General features: G+C 36.8%; 9 protein-coding genes across 9 annotated transcripts; 5 read left to right on the forward strand and 4 right to left on the reverse strand. All coding sequences in view use genetic code 12, as the record gives it.

Annotated features, from left to right (window-relative positions):
• Positions 1-319: 319 nt before the first annotated feature.
• On the reverse strand, positions 320-4633 carry DEHA2F01408g (DEHA2F01408p; the record flags this gene model as incomplete). The annotated part of the gene is made up of 1 exon (XM_002770678.1): positions 320-4633. One exon carries the CDS (start codon positions 4631-4633, stop codon positions 320-322), a length of 4314 nt encoding a protein of 1437 aa, XP_002770724.1.
• A 469-nt stretch (positions 4634-5102) lies between these two features.
• DEHA2F01430g (DEHA2F01430p) lies at positions 5103-5730 on the reverse strand (the record flags this gene model as incomplete). The annotated part of the gene is made up of 2 exons (XM_460425.2): positions 5103-5666; positions 5728-5730. 2 exons carry the CDS (start codon positions 5728-5730, stop codon positions 5103-5105), a joined length of 567 nt encoding a protein of 188 aa, XP_460425.2.
• Positions 5731-6014: 284 nt separating this feature from the next.
• DEHA2F01452g (DEHA2F01452p) lies at positions 6015-7511 on the reverse strand (the record flags this gene model as incomplete). The annotated part of the gene is made up of 1 exon (XM_460426.1): positions 6015-7511. The coding sequence occupies one exon, from the start codon at positions 7509-7511 to the stop codon at positions 6015-6017; it is 1497 nt and encodes a 498-aa protein (XP_460426.2).
• A 321-nt stretch (positions 7512-7832) lies between these two features.
• DEHA2F01474g (DEHA2F01474p) lies at positions 7833-11924 on the forward strand (the record flags this gene model as incomplete). The annotated part of the gene is made up of 1 exon (XM_460427.2): positions 7833-11924. The coding sequence occupies one exon, from the start codon at positions 7833-7835 to the stop codon at positions 11922-11924; it is 4092 nt and encodes a 1363-aa protein (XP_460427.2).
• A 395-nt stretch (positions 11925-12319) lies between these two features.
• On the forward strand, positions 12320-13168 carry DEHA2F01496g (DEHA2F01496p; the record flags this gene model as incomplete). Its single annotated transcript, XM_460428.1, has 1 exon — positions 12320-13168. One exon carries the CDS (start codon positions 12320-12322, stop codon positions 13166-13168), a length of 849 nt encoding a protein of 282 aa, XP_460428.1.
• Positions 13169-13686: 518 nt separating this feature from the next.
• DEHA2F01518g (60S ribosomal protein L11) lies at positions 13687-14544 on the forward strand (the record flags this gene model as incomplete). The annotated part of the gene is made up of 2 exons (XM_460429.2): positions 13687-13689; positions 14023-14544. 2 exons carry the CDS (start codon positions 13687-13689, stop codon positions 14542-14544), a joined length of 525 nt encoding a protein of 174 aa, XP_460429.2.
• Positions 14545-15043: 499 nt separating this feature from the next.
• Positions 15044-15556, forward strand: DEHA2F01540g (DEHA2F01540p; the record flags this gene model as incomplete). The annotated part of the gene is made up of 1 exon (XM_460430.1): positions 15044-15556. The coding sequence occupies one exon, from the start codon at positions 15044-15046 to the stop codon at positions 15554-15556; it is 513 nt and encodes a 170-aa protein (XP_460430.1).
• Positions 15557-15818: 262 nt separating this feature from the next.
• DEHA2F01562g (DEHA2F01562p) lies at positions 15819-16178 on the reverse strand (the record flags this gene model as incomplete). Its single annotated transcript, XM_460431.1, has 1 exon — positions 15819-16178. The coding sequence occupies one exon, from the start codon at positions 16176-16178 to the stop codon at positions 15819-15821; it is 360 nt and encodes a 119-aa protein (XP_460431.2).
• A 165-nt stretch (positions 16179-16343) lies between these two features.
• Positions 16344-18035, forward strand: DEHA2F01584g (DEHA2F01584p; the record flags this gene model as incomplete). Its single annotated transcript, XM_460432.1, has 1 exon — positions 16344-18035. One exon carries the CDS (start codon positions 16344-16346, stop codon positions 18033-18035), a length of 1692 nt encoding a protein of 563 aa, XP_460432.2.
• Between the last annotated feature and the right edge of the window lie 4 nt (positions 18036-18039).

Raw genomic sequence — 18039 nt, forward strand, 5'->3', positions numbered from 1 at the left:
AGTCTAATATTTCTCCTTAATCTATTATCTACTGGAAGGCCCATTTGTATATTTATATTTAAGGTATCGCAGTGGGGTTATTTGCAAAATGTTGAATCAACCAATTCCGGGTCAAGAATCACGCTACATTCTCGCTCCCGGAACATGGACATTCGGAAGTGACCCTCGTATACAATTTCTGAGATTCCCAACATAATCTGGTCCTAAGGAACTATGTCACACTATAGAACATGGTATCCAGCAAGTAATTTAATAGATAGTCTATTGTGAAGTAACATATAGATAGAATTATACACATTAATTATATACGTTCATATTATCATGGGTCGACAATATTCAGTAAACAGAAGTTCATCTCTTCTTCGTCCAAGGACTTAATGTAGAGACATTTGGACAACAAGTCTTTTTGTATGGAAAGATCGTAATTGGAGGACCATTCGATGCATTGGGATAATGACTTGACGATGTGGACCGAAGTTCTGAAACGAGAGAAATTGATCATTTTTGCTGCAATATTTTGAGTATTCAATGTAGAGTCCCCACCGGTGGTATCATTATTTTTCGCAGCATGGGGGATTTGAGTCTTGATGAACGCAGGTCTCTCAGCATTGAAGATAAGGTCAGATAAGTACAATCCAACAAACGGAATGCAACCGTTGGATGGTTTTATGCGGTTTATACACAACCGAATGTTAACGAAATTTTTCAATGGCGAGGAGAGCTCTTCCAAGTTTTTCAAGATCAAGATGTCCCCCGGAGGCAAGTTCTTCCAGGTTTCTTTCAATTTCAGGACCTTTTCAGACATCAATCCGAGGATAATCTGCATCAATGTTGAAAAGTTTTGCAATACGTAGCAGTTATGCGCTATGTGGATCAACCGAGAGATGATGCTGATTCTTTCGAGTTGCGTTTTGGACATCAAAATTTCAGATATAATCCAGTTAACCATTAAGTTAAACCTTGCAATGACCAAATTGACCCCTCTGTTTTTGTGAAAGTAGTCGTCGTTGACGATGATCTCAAGCCAACTGTTCACGGGGACTAGTTCTTTGTTCCACTTAAGTTCGATTAGCTCTTTCCAATCGATCTCCTGTAGAATATCTTTTTCAATTATGGTGAAGTGGTCCGCTAACGACTTCGAGTCATAGCTCAATAAAAACGAAATATGTGAGTCCGCCTCCATTACTTTCTCTATTGACAAAATATCCGTAGAAATATAATATCCATTCAAAATAGTTTTAGGTGATGGAAATTGTCTTGGACTGGGCCCATTACTAACGAAGAAAACACTTTCGTTTTTCTTTAATGATCCTCTTGCCGTTTTCTTCTGTGGCGATCTAACAACCATTATATTTTTAACAGGGGTTAAGGGTCTCTCCTGAGTCATATCAACAATATCACTCGGATAATCGTCTATATCCTGAGTGTTGGCATTATTGATTTCATTTAAAATATCTTGGGTGTTATCAGGTGTAATATTACTCTCGTTTGCTTGTTGCTCCACGTTAGACGCTCCTCTTGGTAATTCCTCGTGCTTTATTTCGTGTTTTGAATCGCTTGAATTTGATTTCTTTCCTTCTAGTTTGTATAATGCATGATCAAGTGGACTGTGTAATTGATAAGATTCATCTGGTATATCTGCTAGTTCTTTCAAGACGAAATTGCTAATTCCTGGTATGGCCACTGAATTATTAGATGAATTGTGGCTATTTTGGGTATTTTGTTCATTACATACCATTACAGAGTTTGTCTTCGATCTAGCTGCAACCGAAAAGAACGAACTATCCGAAATATCCAGTTGTCTAATTTCTTTCCTGGTGCTTGGAACACGTCTATCAGCCGAGGTACTCGATGCATTATATTCACCAAATGGTAATTCAGTCAAGGCACATAATGTACTAAACCGAACACTTTTCCTTAATGATGAGGACCTTGAAAGATATGAGCTCATTGACATTGACTCCATGCTTATTCTAGAATCCAATGCTGGTCTTTGATCATTAATGCCAGCAATAGTACGAAGATCAGCATGGGCCATCTTTTTCCTTAATTCCCCATTATCTGGTTCCTTATTTTTATAGCTGACTGATCCATTAGAAATTGAAAAAGCTGAATCATAACTAACATAAGACTTTGCAGAGTTTCTGCTATCTTTCCGAAATATTGAACCAGATGAATTTTTTGATAACGTAGACATGCGTTTCCGGTTGCTATTATTCTTTGTCAAGTTAGCTTCATTAAAACTAATTCTTCTTACCGAATTCTTTTTGATCAGTTGGGGGCTTAAGGCAATTCCAAGATCTGCGACTTCAGCATTATATTGTGTTATGTTACTAGGTGTTGAGATTGAAGATTCAAATGACTTATTAAATTGATTGTTGAAAAGGTATTGGGGGTCCGGTGGTAATTGAGAACCAAGGCCAAATGACTGGTCCTGAGTTATTGGAGATTTAGGTTCATCGTCAAAATCGTCCACAGACCCAGTTGTCTTATTTTCTGAATATTCTAAGTCAAGATTACCCTCATCATTCCAATTGATGCTTGCTGGTCTCTGAAATGAAGATTGATTTGATGCGTCAAACGATCTTCCAAATATTTGGTCAACTGGAGTACGGCTTCGCTGGTTATAATTTTCTTTATCGTGACATTGTTCTCCATTAGTTAGCTCATCTGTATTGATCAAATTATCGATCTTTTTGAGATTTAGCTCTGATAAATCATTAATATCAATTGCCGATGAATCCTCGTTGTCCTCAATATTTTCAATCTTTCCTTGCACAGGACTACTGTGAGTTGTGCTTTTTACTCTAGCCTTCTTTGCTGGAGATGCCATTATATCAATTGATTCGTCATCATAAAGATCTACTTTATTATCTTCACGGTAATCATCAACAGTGACCTCGACAAATTCATCAATTGGATCCGTTTTATTATGTTCATCAATACCATCTATATCCCCTTCGATTATAGTACAAGGAGAATCATTGCCAACATAACACCGTATTAAATATTCCAATTCGTCCACAGCTCTGGCACATAGGATATCAACTCTATCCCCAATATTTTCCTCATCATTTTCAGACATTACGTTCATTGCATCTTTAATTAAATTATTCATATCCTTACTACCCTGACTATTATCTTTTGTGTGTGATTGATGAGGAGCGTTTGATGAACTATGATTAAATGATTTTTTCCATCCATCAACAAACTTTTTCAATGACTTCTTTCTTCCAAAATCATTTGATGCATCATCTGTAGACTTCCCATCCTTAATATAATGGTTAGGTTTGTGGAATGGGTCATCCACATTACTTTGTTTGATAACATAGTCCATTTTCTTCGCCGGAGTAGGAGGTAAAATCGAGCTCACTTTCGAAGAAGGAAGTTTTACATTACCATTTGTCGAAAACCCAATGTTTTCCATTTTAATCGGAGAAAGCTTATAGTTTGAATTTATATTTTCTTTATTCTTAATTGGAGTCACCATGCCATGCTGCGTTTCTTCAGGAATCTGTTGCTTATTCTGTGAAGTTTTCTTTAATCCTAACGATGAATCTTGAAGATTCATATGATTATGTTTTGTGTTTGATGATAACGGCTTCCTTTCCACGGTTACATCTTTCAATTTTTTGTCTTTGAGTTCCTGTAGTTTTGTATTTACTGAAAGTCTAGATGACCGATGGTGGAGCAACAAATTGTTTACAGAAAGTTGTGGGTTTTCATCATTACCATTGGTACCGAAAATAAGACATTTATGCTGGATCTTTGGATCATATAATGATAACATGGCAGATCTTCTATATGAAGCATTTGTATGAATGGACATTTCAGTATTGCTTTTGGATAACTTCTTGACGTTTGAAATCTCAAATATCATAGGTAATTTATATTGTAAAACATCATCTGATATTATACCAAGGTCAATATCTACATTCCAAAACTCGTTGAGTAAAGAAATCCAGTGAATTTTTAAATCTTTTAACACTTTTTGTTCGAAAAACATATCATCTGTAACTAGATTCGATTCATTTGTTATTTGATTCATGTTATAAGTGAATATATCACATAAGTGGTTATTAGAGTCAAAATCGTCAACAAAGTAGTTTAACATCCAATGTCTCAACACTACGAAAGTTCTTAATAATACCAATTTACCAATTTTTACACTTGCTTCGTTATTCGAATTGATATACTGTAACGACCATATCAATCTTATCAATAACATATTCATCACCTTTTCACTATCAACAAATATTCTGTATGTAAGGAAGAAATCACAAATCAAATTATAGTCAATTATCTCTGGTGATGTCAATTGTACTATCAATGCCTTCAAAGTACCATGGTTTATTAATTCCGGATTATTGTGGTCAAATTTGACTATGTCGTCTGCCTTTGGATTAAGACTGGGGAACACATTCTCATCATCAAATATAGATTCATCGTGCTCGTTGTACATGAATTCTGGATGTATCATTCCGGGTTCCACTTCCTGAATGTCCATTTCTTTGTTTTCCTCTGTATTGGCTTCGTAGAATACGTTTTCTTCGTTGATGCTTCGTTGATCTCTATTATCCATCATGCCACTTCCATCATCAGATGTCTCGAGAATACTATTTTCCATTGGCATTTCACCTCTGAAATGTTGGTCAATATCCATTACAATAAAATGGCAATATTGTATTCCACTTGAAGCCACTTGATGGAATATGGGTTCCTTCGAGGTTGCAGTAGAACTAGATGCTACTTATATATCTATTCCAGATATATATTATGTTTAATATAGCCAAAAAAAACTCGAGATGGACTCAACTATTCAATGATATGAAAATTGTTTCCGTTTAGTGTTTACACTAAGAAAATATCCGTAAATATGGTTGTTGCTGGCACCGGTTTGTTTTCTTTGCAGAATGTTTATGTTTTTAATTTACACGATTGTTTATTTTTGACGCGAAATGTATCAGTCGAATGCTTACGTAAGTTATGTTCATGATATAAATCAGGCCATCTACTATATGGTAAATTAATTAATAGTAAAGATCTTAAGATCTGATAGAGGACGCTGTAGTTAATGCATATATAATAAATAAAATTGGGAGCTATTGGTTTTGTATATTTTGAGCAATAGCATCTTTTAAAGCACTGAAAGGCGACGATCTGAACTGAGGGTTTTTCAAGACATTGGTGAAGTTCTTACTCTCTTGGGTCATGATTTTAGCATGCCCCGTTTGTTTGGTTGCATTGGGCAAGTTTGCGGAGGCCTTGGTCGATTTGATAAATTTTGTCAGCTTGTGGTCGTTCGGTTTGTGAGCAGCAGCGGATGGATCAATTACGTTTGTAGTTTCGGGCAAATTTTGGAGTAACTCGTCCATTTTTGGCTTGAGTTCGTTTCTTGCATTTCTCTTACGGCGTCTCAATGCAGACTTGGATATATTACTGGATGTGTTTAAAGTAGAGGAATCGAATTTTTGCGAGAAGTTTTGAGACTTATTTAATTGTTTGTCTTTCTTGGTAACTTTCAGTAATTTCAAAAATGGGTTTTCATGGTAATCTGACTCCTGTCCGTTATTTTCCTCCTTCAACTCTGCTATTTTTCCTGACAAATTCGACTTTGTATTCGATTTTGCATGCTTGTCCCGCAAGGTTGTTCTCTTCTTCACAGCCTGTTTCAAACATGTTAGTATATGTTTCGGTTGGCCTACCATATAACTCGAGTATACATACCATATTGTAAGCTAGAATATATTAGATACGTAAGTCTTTCCTTCAATTACAATCGATCAATGATAAAAAAATCCGATGGGATGGCAGGTTAACCTGCAACATATTGAACCTGCAAATAGCTTTTTTTTTTGCATTCAAATCGAATACACCGTACAAGAGGTAGTAGATATTAGTTCGATAAACGATCTAGTCATCGTAATTATAGAGTGTATACCATCTATAGGCTGATTGGTTAGATCTACAAAAACCGTCTACTGTTTTTAAAATTTTTGATTCAAATATACTTTTTATGGAATTGCTGCAAGAATTAATAAAATCAGAGAAATTACACCTATGTAGATAATTTTCGGTAATTGAAAACTTTGATGAAATTTTAGTATGGTCAGATCAATACTGCTGGAACCATCGCTTGTCTTTTCAATGGTGGTTTCGTTCTTTTCTGTATCATTTAGTCTTTGGGTAGTTTTCAAATTGTGACATTTCTTTCTATTCAAAAAGGACTCGGGCAACATGTCCAAACTAGCCAATCTTTTGAAATCCCATTCGATGGAATCTTCAGTCTTGAAACACCAGAAAATCCATCCATCTCCGTTCTTCTCAAAGGTTTCAAATTGAGCTTTAATGAACTCTTTAGTATTATTTTTAAATTCCTCTGACCACGAGTCGAAATCAGAATGATTTTTGCAGCTTCCGACAGGCTTAGTGTTTGAAAAAGTACCATCATACCTTGCTCCTATCCCAACACCATTGATATACTTAGTACAATCTGTAAAAGCACCAGAAAACTCGCCAACAATTCTGTGATGTGGTTGAAGAGCCATTGCTGCACCCTGATCTTCAACATTCTTAATATGTTGGTCAATGTTCAACGCAATTTGATGTTCTGAGAAAATTTCGTAGAGGTGATGGTCAATAGTGATATTGGGGTACACACTTGAATCATTCATAAACCTATCCCAGGAACCGATTGGCAAAAATCCATCGTGGAAATACAAGTTAGCTTTTACACTATTGTCTCTGGCACACTGATAAGCGTATTCATAAAACTCGCGCAAGTCATCCTTGTCAAGTATAAACGCAAATGGCTCATTTACTACTTCAATACTTGTTACAATGTCCTCATACTCTTCTCCACCGTACTTATTGAAGAAATAATCCATCACGTCGTATGTTAAGTCCATATTTTCTCCTCCATTCAACCACGTAGGATCGGTCCGTTTTCCCGAATTATCAAACCCATTTTGCGACCCTGGCATGCCGTGAATATCAATTTGAACCTGCAAGTCGTACTTATCAGCCCATTCTATAGCCTGGTCCAAGTAGTATTCTTGTCCCTGAACATAGGGATCATCGGCAAGCAAGCCGAAAGCCCAATAACCAATGGGTATTCTCACCAAATTTATTCCATGATCTACTATATCCTGGAAATCGTCCTCTGTATAAAACGAGGACCAATGCTCTTCTAAAGCCTTTTCTGCTTCTCTTTTACCCAATAGTTTTGTGTATGTATACTCATCCACAGGCATCTCTCCCATTTTTTCATAAACTTCTTCAAATAAACTTGGAACAATCCATGGCTCTAAGACCAACCATCCTCCAAGACTGACACCGAATGTTTTTTGACAATAGTCCAATTGGTATTTACTCCCATTTTTGGTTCTTATTTTTGGTTCTTTACGGACATGTGAATAATCTGAGTCCAAGTCATACGTCCCCTGAAATTGCCCAAGCACAGTTGTTAAACCATTCAAAAGTAAAATGATAATTTTAATACTTCTGAACATTATTGCCTGTCAAATGTTTGAAATAATATAAACAAGACTATATTAAAAGACCATCTTACCATCTTTCTGGAACCACAAATCAAATAGTTGCAAATAGAATCTATTAGTGAAACAATATATGCAGGACGCTATAACAAAGATGAAAAGTAATTTTAAAAACATAACATTATAGTGATAAACGAACTATTGAACTAGATAACATCGCTAACGTGGACAAGATAGGTAACCCCATTTACAAGTCAAATAGACTACATATAAATTATAATATCACTAAATAGACAATTACGGTGGGTCAAAAATAGTGATATAATTGTTCTGTTCATGATGAGTAGTTTGTCTCTAGGCGATGACTCCCTTACAAGCAGTAAGAAGGAACAAGATTCGCTCGAAGATAAAAATTTAAAAGGAAACTTAGGTAAACAAGAGGATAATAATAAAATAGGTGGAGTTGACATTGAGAGAGAAGCAGATGCTCAAAGTTTAGACTTAGATGATGAGATAAATAGCATATTAAATGATAATGAGGAAAACCATAAGGCACATAGGAAACAAGGTGCTGAGACTAAAAACGACGAGGATATAGCTACGCAGATGAGTTTACCGGATTTGCAAGATTTAGATATTGGGCCGCTAGATAAAATACAGAACCCAATGAACAAGATTGTACTCGATTTTGATGATACCAGTAAAACTGTCAGCAATTCTCAATCTCCCAATCCAGTTGACGAAGAGACGTATGACAGATACAAAAATTCAACATCACAAGTGGATATAAGAAGAAACCTGTCGCTAGTGCCGATAACGAGTGAGGCGGCCTTGGGGTCTTCCAATCATGAAGATGATAAGGATAGCTCTAAGATTTCTGCGTATGCGAGACTAGATTTTGAAAACTTCACCTTTTTCGTGCAAACTTTGCAAGTAATATTGGGAAGAAAGTCTAACGACGAGTTATTGCAGAGTTCGCATCATGCAGTTGACGTCCACTTAAGTTCTACAAAGGCAATATCTAGAAGACATGCGAAAATATTCTATAATTTCGGCACACAACGATTTGAATTATCAGTATTGGGAAGAAATGGTGCATTTGTCGATGATGCATTCACAGAAAAGGGAATAACAGTTCCATTGGCTGATGGAACTAAAATACAGATAGGCGATATACCTTTCGCCTTCGTGCTACCTTCGATTGATTCCAACACTAATGACAATTCAGCGGGAACTGCTAAACAATTCAATCCTAGTGATGCAATTAACTTAAGGTCAAACCTCTATAAGGTTTCAGAGTCTCCTTCGAAGAATGATCAAAAGCCAAAACAATCAAAGGAAGCCGATAAACCAAGAGAAGAATCTAAGTCTAACATACTGCAGTCTCCATCAAATTCAAATTCAGATAATTCTAGTCATACTTCACGGAGGACGTCGCAGTCCAAATCTAATACATCAAGACGATTGTCGGGTGCCAGGAAGAAGTCAGTTACCAATGATGAAATTGATGACATATTAAATGAATTGGAAACGAATTCTATCAACGCAATAGATGAAGAAGAATCCGAATTACTTGATTCAGAAATTCAATCTATCTTAAATGATCCTGATAGCCATGGTCAAGACGAAGAGATGGATTTAGACGAAGAGAATTTACTAAAGCTAACTCAATTTAATGAAGCTTCAAATGAAGAAGACGAAATAGATAAGTTAGTTCAGCAGCATAATCTTGAACAAGGTGTGACATGGGATGAAGATGAACTAGATAGGGAAGATGAAAATGATGATGATATGCATGATATTGATTTAGATTTATCAGTCCTAGATCAAGAGATCGCAACTCTAGCTCCTCTAATAGATGCACACCACCAGGACTTAATGAAAGAGAAGGAGGAAAAGAGAAAACAGTTAGAACAAGAAAAAAGGAAAAAAGAACTGCAACAACTTAGGAAGATGGCCGGGAAAAAGCTACCATTTAATAAGCCAAAGGTCAAACCAAGCACAGGGTCTGTATCGCAGCCGCCTACTCGTTCAACTCCACTCATGGGGAAGCCTGCAGTTCCAAGAATGGGACGTCCAGCTTCTATCCAGCCTCCTGCATCAAGATTATATGGTAGGCAAGCGCCGATAAATGGATTGTCTAAGGCTCAATTGGTAGATAATAGATTAACAACGATGTCCTCTCCGTTAGCTGGCCTTCCAACGCATCTAGTTGCTCAAGGATCAGCGAATTCAGGATTGCCATTGAAAATCGCTCAGGGTACCCATCATTCTATGGCACATTTAGTCAACAGCCAGATGTCAAAGCCATTGATGCCTCCTAAGCCACCGGCTCCAAAACTTGATGTTCAACTCCAAACAATAACTTCATCAACATCTTCTACTATTCGAATCCCTATACGAGCAATCACTATAGACTCTAAAGTAGAATTACCTCCTGTATGTGTGCCAAAGAATTTAACTGAACAAAAGGACACACCGAAGGTTCCTAAAAGAAGGAAAGATATCAACCAGATTAAAAAAGCTGCTAAAAGTATTTATACAATTGATGAAATCCCAGAACATTATAGGATTAAACCAACGTTATCATATCCTTTAATGATTACGAACGTCTTAAAGTCTAAAGGTGGGGATATAGGCTTAACACTTTCTGAAATAAATGAATCAATCAAAGAAATTTATCCATACTACAAATATTGCCCTGACGGCTGGCAGGCGTCGGTGAGCCATAATGTTACTTTGAATAAAATATTCAAGAGGATATCCAAAAAAGAATATGATGCAAATTGGACATGGGGAATAGATGACGCCTATATTGCGGAAAGAGAAAAAGTGAAACAGAAACAACAAGAAATGGCCGCGGCAAAGGCTAAGGCAGCAGCTATCAAGGCAGAAGAATTAAAACAGAAGCAGAGGTTGGAAGCACAGCAAGGCACTACCCACAATATTGTTGGAAGAAACTTTGCTTCTCCTTATGGGTTATCTCCATTGAATGCTGGACTCCGAATGCCGCAATCACAATTCATTTCTCAACTCCAACAAAAGCAAATGGGTAGTGCTAACACTAACGGTCAAAAACCAAAGACAATTGCGGAACTTGCCAGTGAAATTAGGAGGGACGGCTTGATTGGGTCTAAAGCACCACTATATTTTAAACCACAATCAACTTTACAAGTAAATAGTAGTGGTGAATTAGTGAAGCGTAATGACATACCTGCTACAGTTTCTTCTCCTGCCGCTTCTACCGTATCACAGCAACCACAGGTAACTACCAATACAATCAAAGCACAGCTAGCTGCCAATAGATCACAATCCCCATCTTCGCTATCACCAACATCACAAGGGACTCATACACTGTCCGAAGCAAAGCCCAAGATGAATCAAGACACAAAGAAATCGTTAGCGTACTTGCAAAAGGAGTTATTCACATTATATAAGGCAAGGAAGCTATCGTATAATACTGCGACCACAACTGAAGTCATTACGAAAGCTCTTGCCACTACTATCGCACAAGTGAACATCATCGGTGTTAAAGCAGGATGCGGTGATAATGCTTTAAGTTTTTTGGTTGAAAAGGCTCCTCAACAAGTGAGCAAAATTTTGGATATTGCATTAACTAAATCTATTAAAGAAAAGCAAGGAACGTTATCTTCTAGACCTGCAAGCAGAGGAAACACACCAGGCCCAACATCACATTCATTAGCATCCAGCCCTGAGAAACAAATCTCAAGCATGGTAAATACTCCACAATTGGCAGGGTCTCCTAAACCTTCCTCTCTGGCAGCATCACCGATTGAAAAATTAGGTGAACAACTCACGACATCATCACACAAATCCGAATCAGTTGCATACTCAAATAGTAAAGAAAATACCCCTAATGCACTGGGTGAATTGGCGAATGATATGCCTAAACCAAATCAACTGAGCGGTATTAAGTCAGAGTCTCCTAGTGCGTCACCATCGTTAACCAGGCCACCAGTATATAAATCCGGGTTGTCGAAACCTCCGACTTTTTTTGGAAAGTCAGAATCATCATCGCCTTCTCAGTCTGCATTTGCTAGTGCATCATATTCGTCTGGAGCCGGGTTACCAAAGCCGCAAAGCTTTTCAAAGCCAAGTGCCTTATCCAATCCTCCACGATTTTTATCAAATAAACCTGCAAGGCCTTCTTTTCACGGAAACAAAGACGAAACTGCTGTTCCAAGACCCCCATCATTCACTTCAGGCTCTTTTCCATCTACAAAAGGCCAAAATAATTCTACTACTGCCACAAATTCACCTAATATAAGAGAAACACCTACTGGTGACAGCGTTGCTGAACAGGCGACAGTTGCCAATGCACCAGGCACAAAAAGATCCGCAAGTGATGAAGGCAACGTTGAAGAAAAACTTGAAGACAATTCAAGAAAAATAATTAAAATAGAATGATATTGTATTAATAGTGATTTTCAACTTGCATCCCTTATGACTTGTTCAGCCAAGTATTTATAGACTTTCCGTATTTTATTACAGGTTATTGTATTATTTAGTATAGTATGGTTATAATGTAGTCGTCTCCATAGTTAAGAATGGCACGTGTAAAGTTTTGATCACAAAACCACTTGGGCTATCTTTGAGATATCAAAACTCAATAGAGACGGTGGCAAGCAGGTATTTAAACATAGATATTCTACAATTCACCTTATTGATCATTTGTTTGATATTTACAAGTAACATCTGAAACATACCTATAGACTTTTGTCAATTGTTTGAAGGACCAATTAATTTTAGATAATAATCATTCGATAAGTGGATCATATTAATACATAAAGACCAGAATTAAAATGAATGCTATTGCACAGAAATTCACACATTCCAATACCAATAGTGTGCTTAAAGAAATAAATGAAGCGAAGTCTGAATTTGCAGAAAATGCCCAATTAGATTTGGCCCCATCTATCCAATTACCACCTATTTCACAACCAACCGACTTTTTAAGAGCACACACTGATGATGCCAGTAATCCGGACTGTAAGATTAAGATTGCACATGGTACCACAACAATGGCTTTTAGATTCCAAGGGGGAATTGTTGTTGCTGTTGATTCGAGGGCCACCCAAGGTAACTGGATTGCATCGCAGACGGTTAACAAGGTTATCAGAATCAATCCTGATTTGTTAGGTACCATGGCTGGTGGTGCTGCTGACTGTCAATACTGGGAGACCTGGTTAGGTACCCAATGTAGATTACATGAATTAAGAGAAAAGGAACGTATTTCTGTTGCTGCGGCGTCTAAGATTTTAAGTAACTTGGTCTATGAATACAAGGGAATGGGCTTATCTATGGGTACAATGATTTGTGGTTACACTAAGAAAGAGGGCCCAACCATCTACTACGTTGATTCCGATGGGTCAAGATTGAAGGGTGAAATGTTCTGTGTTGGTTCGGGTCAAACATTCGCATACGGTGTTTTGGACTCCGAGTACAGATGGGACTTGTCGGTCGAAGAGGCGTTATATTTAGGCAAGAGAAGTATTTTGGCTGCTACTCACAGAGATGCATACTCAGGTGGTTCTGTCAACTTGTACCATGTCACCGAAGCCGGCTGGGTCTACCATGGAAACCACAATGTTGGTGACATCTTCTGGGACATCAAAGAAAAGGAAAAGTCGTTCAACAATGTGGACGGTTAAATTCCATTTATAAATTTCTATAAACTAATGCATATTGCTCAATTGCATGCTATGTAGCTTTACAGTTCTTGCTTGTACATTTCCCTCTTTGATTCCTGCTCAATTTCTCTACTCTCGCCCCAGTGTTATAGCTTCTTGGTACATCGAATTGACTCCAATATTTCTGCAATACACTTTCTTAAATACACTACAATCTATCTACTCTTCGTCTCTACATTCTGCTGTCTATCAGTATTCCATACCATATCTACAATTTCCCTTCAAACTGTTGCATATATCTCTCTAATATAGTGATTAGTGATTATATAATTCTGTTAAAGGGTTGAACCCTAACCTTTATCACACTGAAAAATTCAAAAATTCCAAATTCGAGGTCGTGCGAATAATCCAAAAGTTTGGCCATAATTTTCACTCTGTTCGCGCTAACTATTCAATAGTACTAGAGAACTGAAAATTTTTAGTACTGAAATATTGATCAGTTTGAAGCTCCCTTAAACAGAAACAAAAAATAGCCAAAAATGGTATGTTTAAATGATATATTAGATGTGAATGTGGAATGAATGGTAGTCCTGGAAAAGTCAGATTTTATTGTAATATGAAGACCTAGTTATGAATAACTTTATTTACCAGAATGACAGAGATGGGTATCGTCAGTAATTCTAAAACTTGGTGAAACACTGTTAAAATAGATAATATTACATTCAGAATACAGATGAACTATTTCAGGAATAGTAGGGAATATTTAATCAAATGGAAAAAAAATGTAGACGAATATAAACTAGACGGAAATATGAAATATCCAGGACACATTTACCATCACGTAATAGTAACAAGACAAATACTAACCCATATAGTCTGCTAAAGCTCAAAATCCTATGCGTGAAATGCATATCGAAAAATTAGTTTTAAACATTTGTGTCGGTGAATCTGGTGACAGATTGACCAGAGCCTCAAAGGTTTTAGAACAATTATCCGGTCAAACTCCAGTCCAATCCAAGGCTAGATACACCGTCAGAACCTTCGGTATCAGAAGAAACGAAAAGATTTCTGTCCACGTTACCATCAGAGGTCCAAAGGCTGAAGAAATCTTAGAAAGAGGTTTAAAGGTCAAGGAATACCAATTAAGAAACAAGAACTTCTCCGCCACTGGTAACTTCGGTTTCGGTGTTGACGAACACATTGATTTAGGTATCAAGTATGATCCAGGTATCGGTATTTACGGTATGGATTTCTACGTTGTTTTAGGTAGAGCTGGTGCCAGAGTCACCAGAAGAAAGAGATGTAGAGGTACCATCGGTAACAACCACAAGACCAACAAAGAAGACAGTATCCAATGGTTCAAGCAAAGATACGATGCCGACGTCTTAAACAAATAAGTTATCAAATAACAGTAATTAATTATTAACTCATATAATATTTAGTTAACTTTTTGTGTATTGTATTGAATTCGACTTGTATTAAATATCTTAGATGTCTCTGTAGACCCGTATTACAGTTGGGAGTATCTCCTGTTCATAGTATAGTCTACTCCAAAAAGTTTTAGCCTCATATCACGTGAGACCAATTCTATTGGGTATCGATAACAGGATGCTAGTGGCCATTAAGTGTTTCTTTCGTCCAGATCAGATCTATAGTTTAACTATTGGACAACGATACCAGAAGTATGGTAACCATTAACGACGAACCAATAGACCATTTGCCATGTATGTATTTTGATGTTTTATGTATTATATGAAGGGCGAAACTAACTGACAAATAGTTATTGACGATATAGTTACACCAGATGAAAGAACGAATGTCGAACAATTAGTAATAAATGAGTTGGAAACGCAAACAGATCAACGCAATAACGCTTTACATCCATTAGTTGATCAAATGTTGCCACTTAGAGATAATCCCGAAAAACATTTGCCCAGACCGCTTCTAATGCAAGAAATAGAAAGGTATGAACAAGAACAGGATGACGAAGATATCGATGAGAATAATGCTAGAATAATACAAGACGGAATAGATATGAGTAAATATTCTGAGTTTACTTCGGCTAATAAATCGGGAGGGGAGGATATTCGTTATGATAATTTATACGCAACACTTTCGTATTCGTCACTTCAAAATCGAAACTTATCGTTGTTGTCACAGAACGAGGAACAACTAGAAGGGTTACACGAGCATCATTTAAATGATCTCGCGACAATAGAGGAGGAATATAGACAAGACCTTAGTAAAAAGAGACAAAGAATCGAGGAGCTTAACGTATACCGGAAGAGGAGACAAGTCGTTGACTTTAAACCAGTAAATGATTATTTAAATGACAGATGGAAGGACGGACTTAAATCTGTTGTCGAACTTGGTATTGAAGCCAAGAGAATGGATATGGATATGCATTAATCCACTACGATTTATGAATGCTTTATCAATATTTGTACATTAGTTTCAACATCCATGACGTGCTAACTTCCTCTAATATTATTACTATCGTATTATTAATTGGAATTCCATTAGCTTTATCTAGTTTAGTTATATTTCAAACGTTCATGAGTGTGTGATAATGACTTCAATTCTTTATGCCTATTGCATGTTTTTTTAACAGTTGTATATTCTAATAAAATCTGGCTAGACTTCTATATTGAGCCTAGTAGTCGCTAATTGTTTATTGTAGTAAGCCTCCAGTTGCGTTTGCCTTCTTCTTATTCTGTATCATATCAGCCTTTGAACTACCCACATTAACAATGCGTGGGCAACCTTCCCTATCCTTTTCCAATCGTACACATTCTAAACAGTAATATGCAGCAGATCCTAATTCTTTATTTACCCCAAGGTTGTTTCCACAGAGTATACACTTATTACCTAGATGACCAAATGAACACTCATCGCAAATACGAACTTTAGTAGTCGGCTTAACGAAAGAATCGCAAATTGGACATTTACCATCACACAGTTGACAAAGCATGCCCATATGAGTTCCCGGCTGTTTCATACATTGTATCAAATCATATTGATGACGTGACATTACTTGTTATAGATGCGTAGTTAGATGAAATGCATATCTTCGATATGAATATAAATTTCGCACTTAATTGCAAATAATTTTACTACGAAAGGATCAAACTAGAAGCAACCAAAGACATAATTCTACTAATAGCCTTCACATAATTGCATTCTATAAACGGGAAAGATGAGCCTTGCCATAAAGGAAGAGGAATGTACAATTTGTTTGGAAGTTATCACATTTGCCAGTACTATAGGTACAATAAAAAATTGCCACCATTATTATCATGAAGATTGCATTCTACAGTGGTCCTCTCATTCAAATTCTTGTCCTACATGCCGAAAATTGTTTTATAAGATAGATGTTTCAAGGCATGACGAACCTAATAAAATACGGAAACTGATATCAATAAGAGATAAGTTATTGCCGAATGACGCCATAGATCAAATCCCACAGGAGTACATCATACCCATGAATTCTCCGTCTACAGATAGAGAAAATAGTCACAGTACGCTAGATCAAATAACGGAACATTATTCCAGTAACAATAAACTTTGTTCTATTTGCTCAAGTTCTGATTACAGAAGTTCGTTATCAAGAAATCTTATCTATTGCAATAACTGCCCATCGGCATTTCATTTAAATTGCTTAGGTGTAAATGCATATGAAGAGTTCGATGATCTTACTTGGTGTTGCCCAATGTGTGATAGCCTTCAAGATTTATCGGCCATGCCTACATATCAATCGGGTGTATCAAATAGAAGCAGGTCATCGAGAGGTGCAGGTAACATACGACCTAGGGCAAACAGGATAAGAACACCAAGGACAACGACATCGACATCGCTGTTAAACTCTCACATAACGGATGCAATATTTAGGAATGCTTCTGTGCCCATTAATGTTGTACCTAGAGTAGATAATCTTAATGTTACCCTGGAACGTATATCGAGGGAAAATTCAAAACGAAGACCAGGATTGATTATACACAATGAAAATGGCGAATTAGATGATGATTTCCTATATGATAATAGCAACCCTGAAGACGAGACTAATATTAGAGCCGAAAATAATAGAGTGTATTCTCCGCCTATAATAAATGGTGGTGTTATATTACGCAAGGAATTAAAGGAGAAACAAAAGTTGTCTAAAGAGGAGGCGCGATCGTGGGATGTATTCGATGAAGCACGTAAGTGTAAGGTTGACTCTGAAAGTTCAAACGCAGTGAAATCTATAGCTCAGAAAACTGAAGAACCAAGAGCAAGAAGGAGACGGAAAAAGCTTTCTGATTTACCTCACCCTAATCCTAACCCTGAATTAATAGAAGGTACATCAGCAAACTTGCAAAATGTCTCCGAGAAGAAACAAGAAAAAACAAGAATTTCTAGCTTAATTAGCCAACTTCGTTCACAACAGACAGGATGCAAATATGAAAGAAATGTGATTACGACTTCTACCACCCCCGAAATTTCCACAGGAATTTCACTTAATCCAACTGAGTCTATTTCAGGAGATAGTGGGGCGCTGTCTGACAGTGAAACTAAATCTCAAAGAAAAAAGGCTTGTATTGATAAGCCAACTAGTATGGAATTATCACTCGAACAGAAGGTGGAAATTCAAAAACATATTCGAAATAACTTGAGACCTCTATATCGCCCAGGAGATTCCAACCCAAGTTGTTCTCCCATGATTAGGTCTGAGGAGATATATATCGAAATTAACAAGAGTGCATCGAGAAAGATATATGCACATATTTTATCGTTGATTACAAGTGAGACGGACGAACTGAAATGTATAGAATATTTTAACGATGATGAAACAAAATTAAAATCCATAGTTGAAAAGTTCGTTCGGGATGAATTGAGATACTACAAATGGTAAATTT

The sequence above is a fragment of the Debaryomyces hansenii genome (genome assembly GCF_000006445.2).
Source record: "Debaryomyces hansenii CBS767 chromosome F complete sequence".
Taxonomy (NCBI): domain Eukaryota; kingdom Fungi; phylum Ascomycota; class Pichiomycetes; order Serinales; family Debaryomycetaceae; genus Debaryomyces; species Debaryomyces hansenii.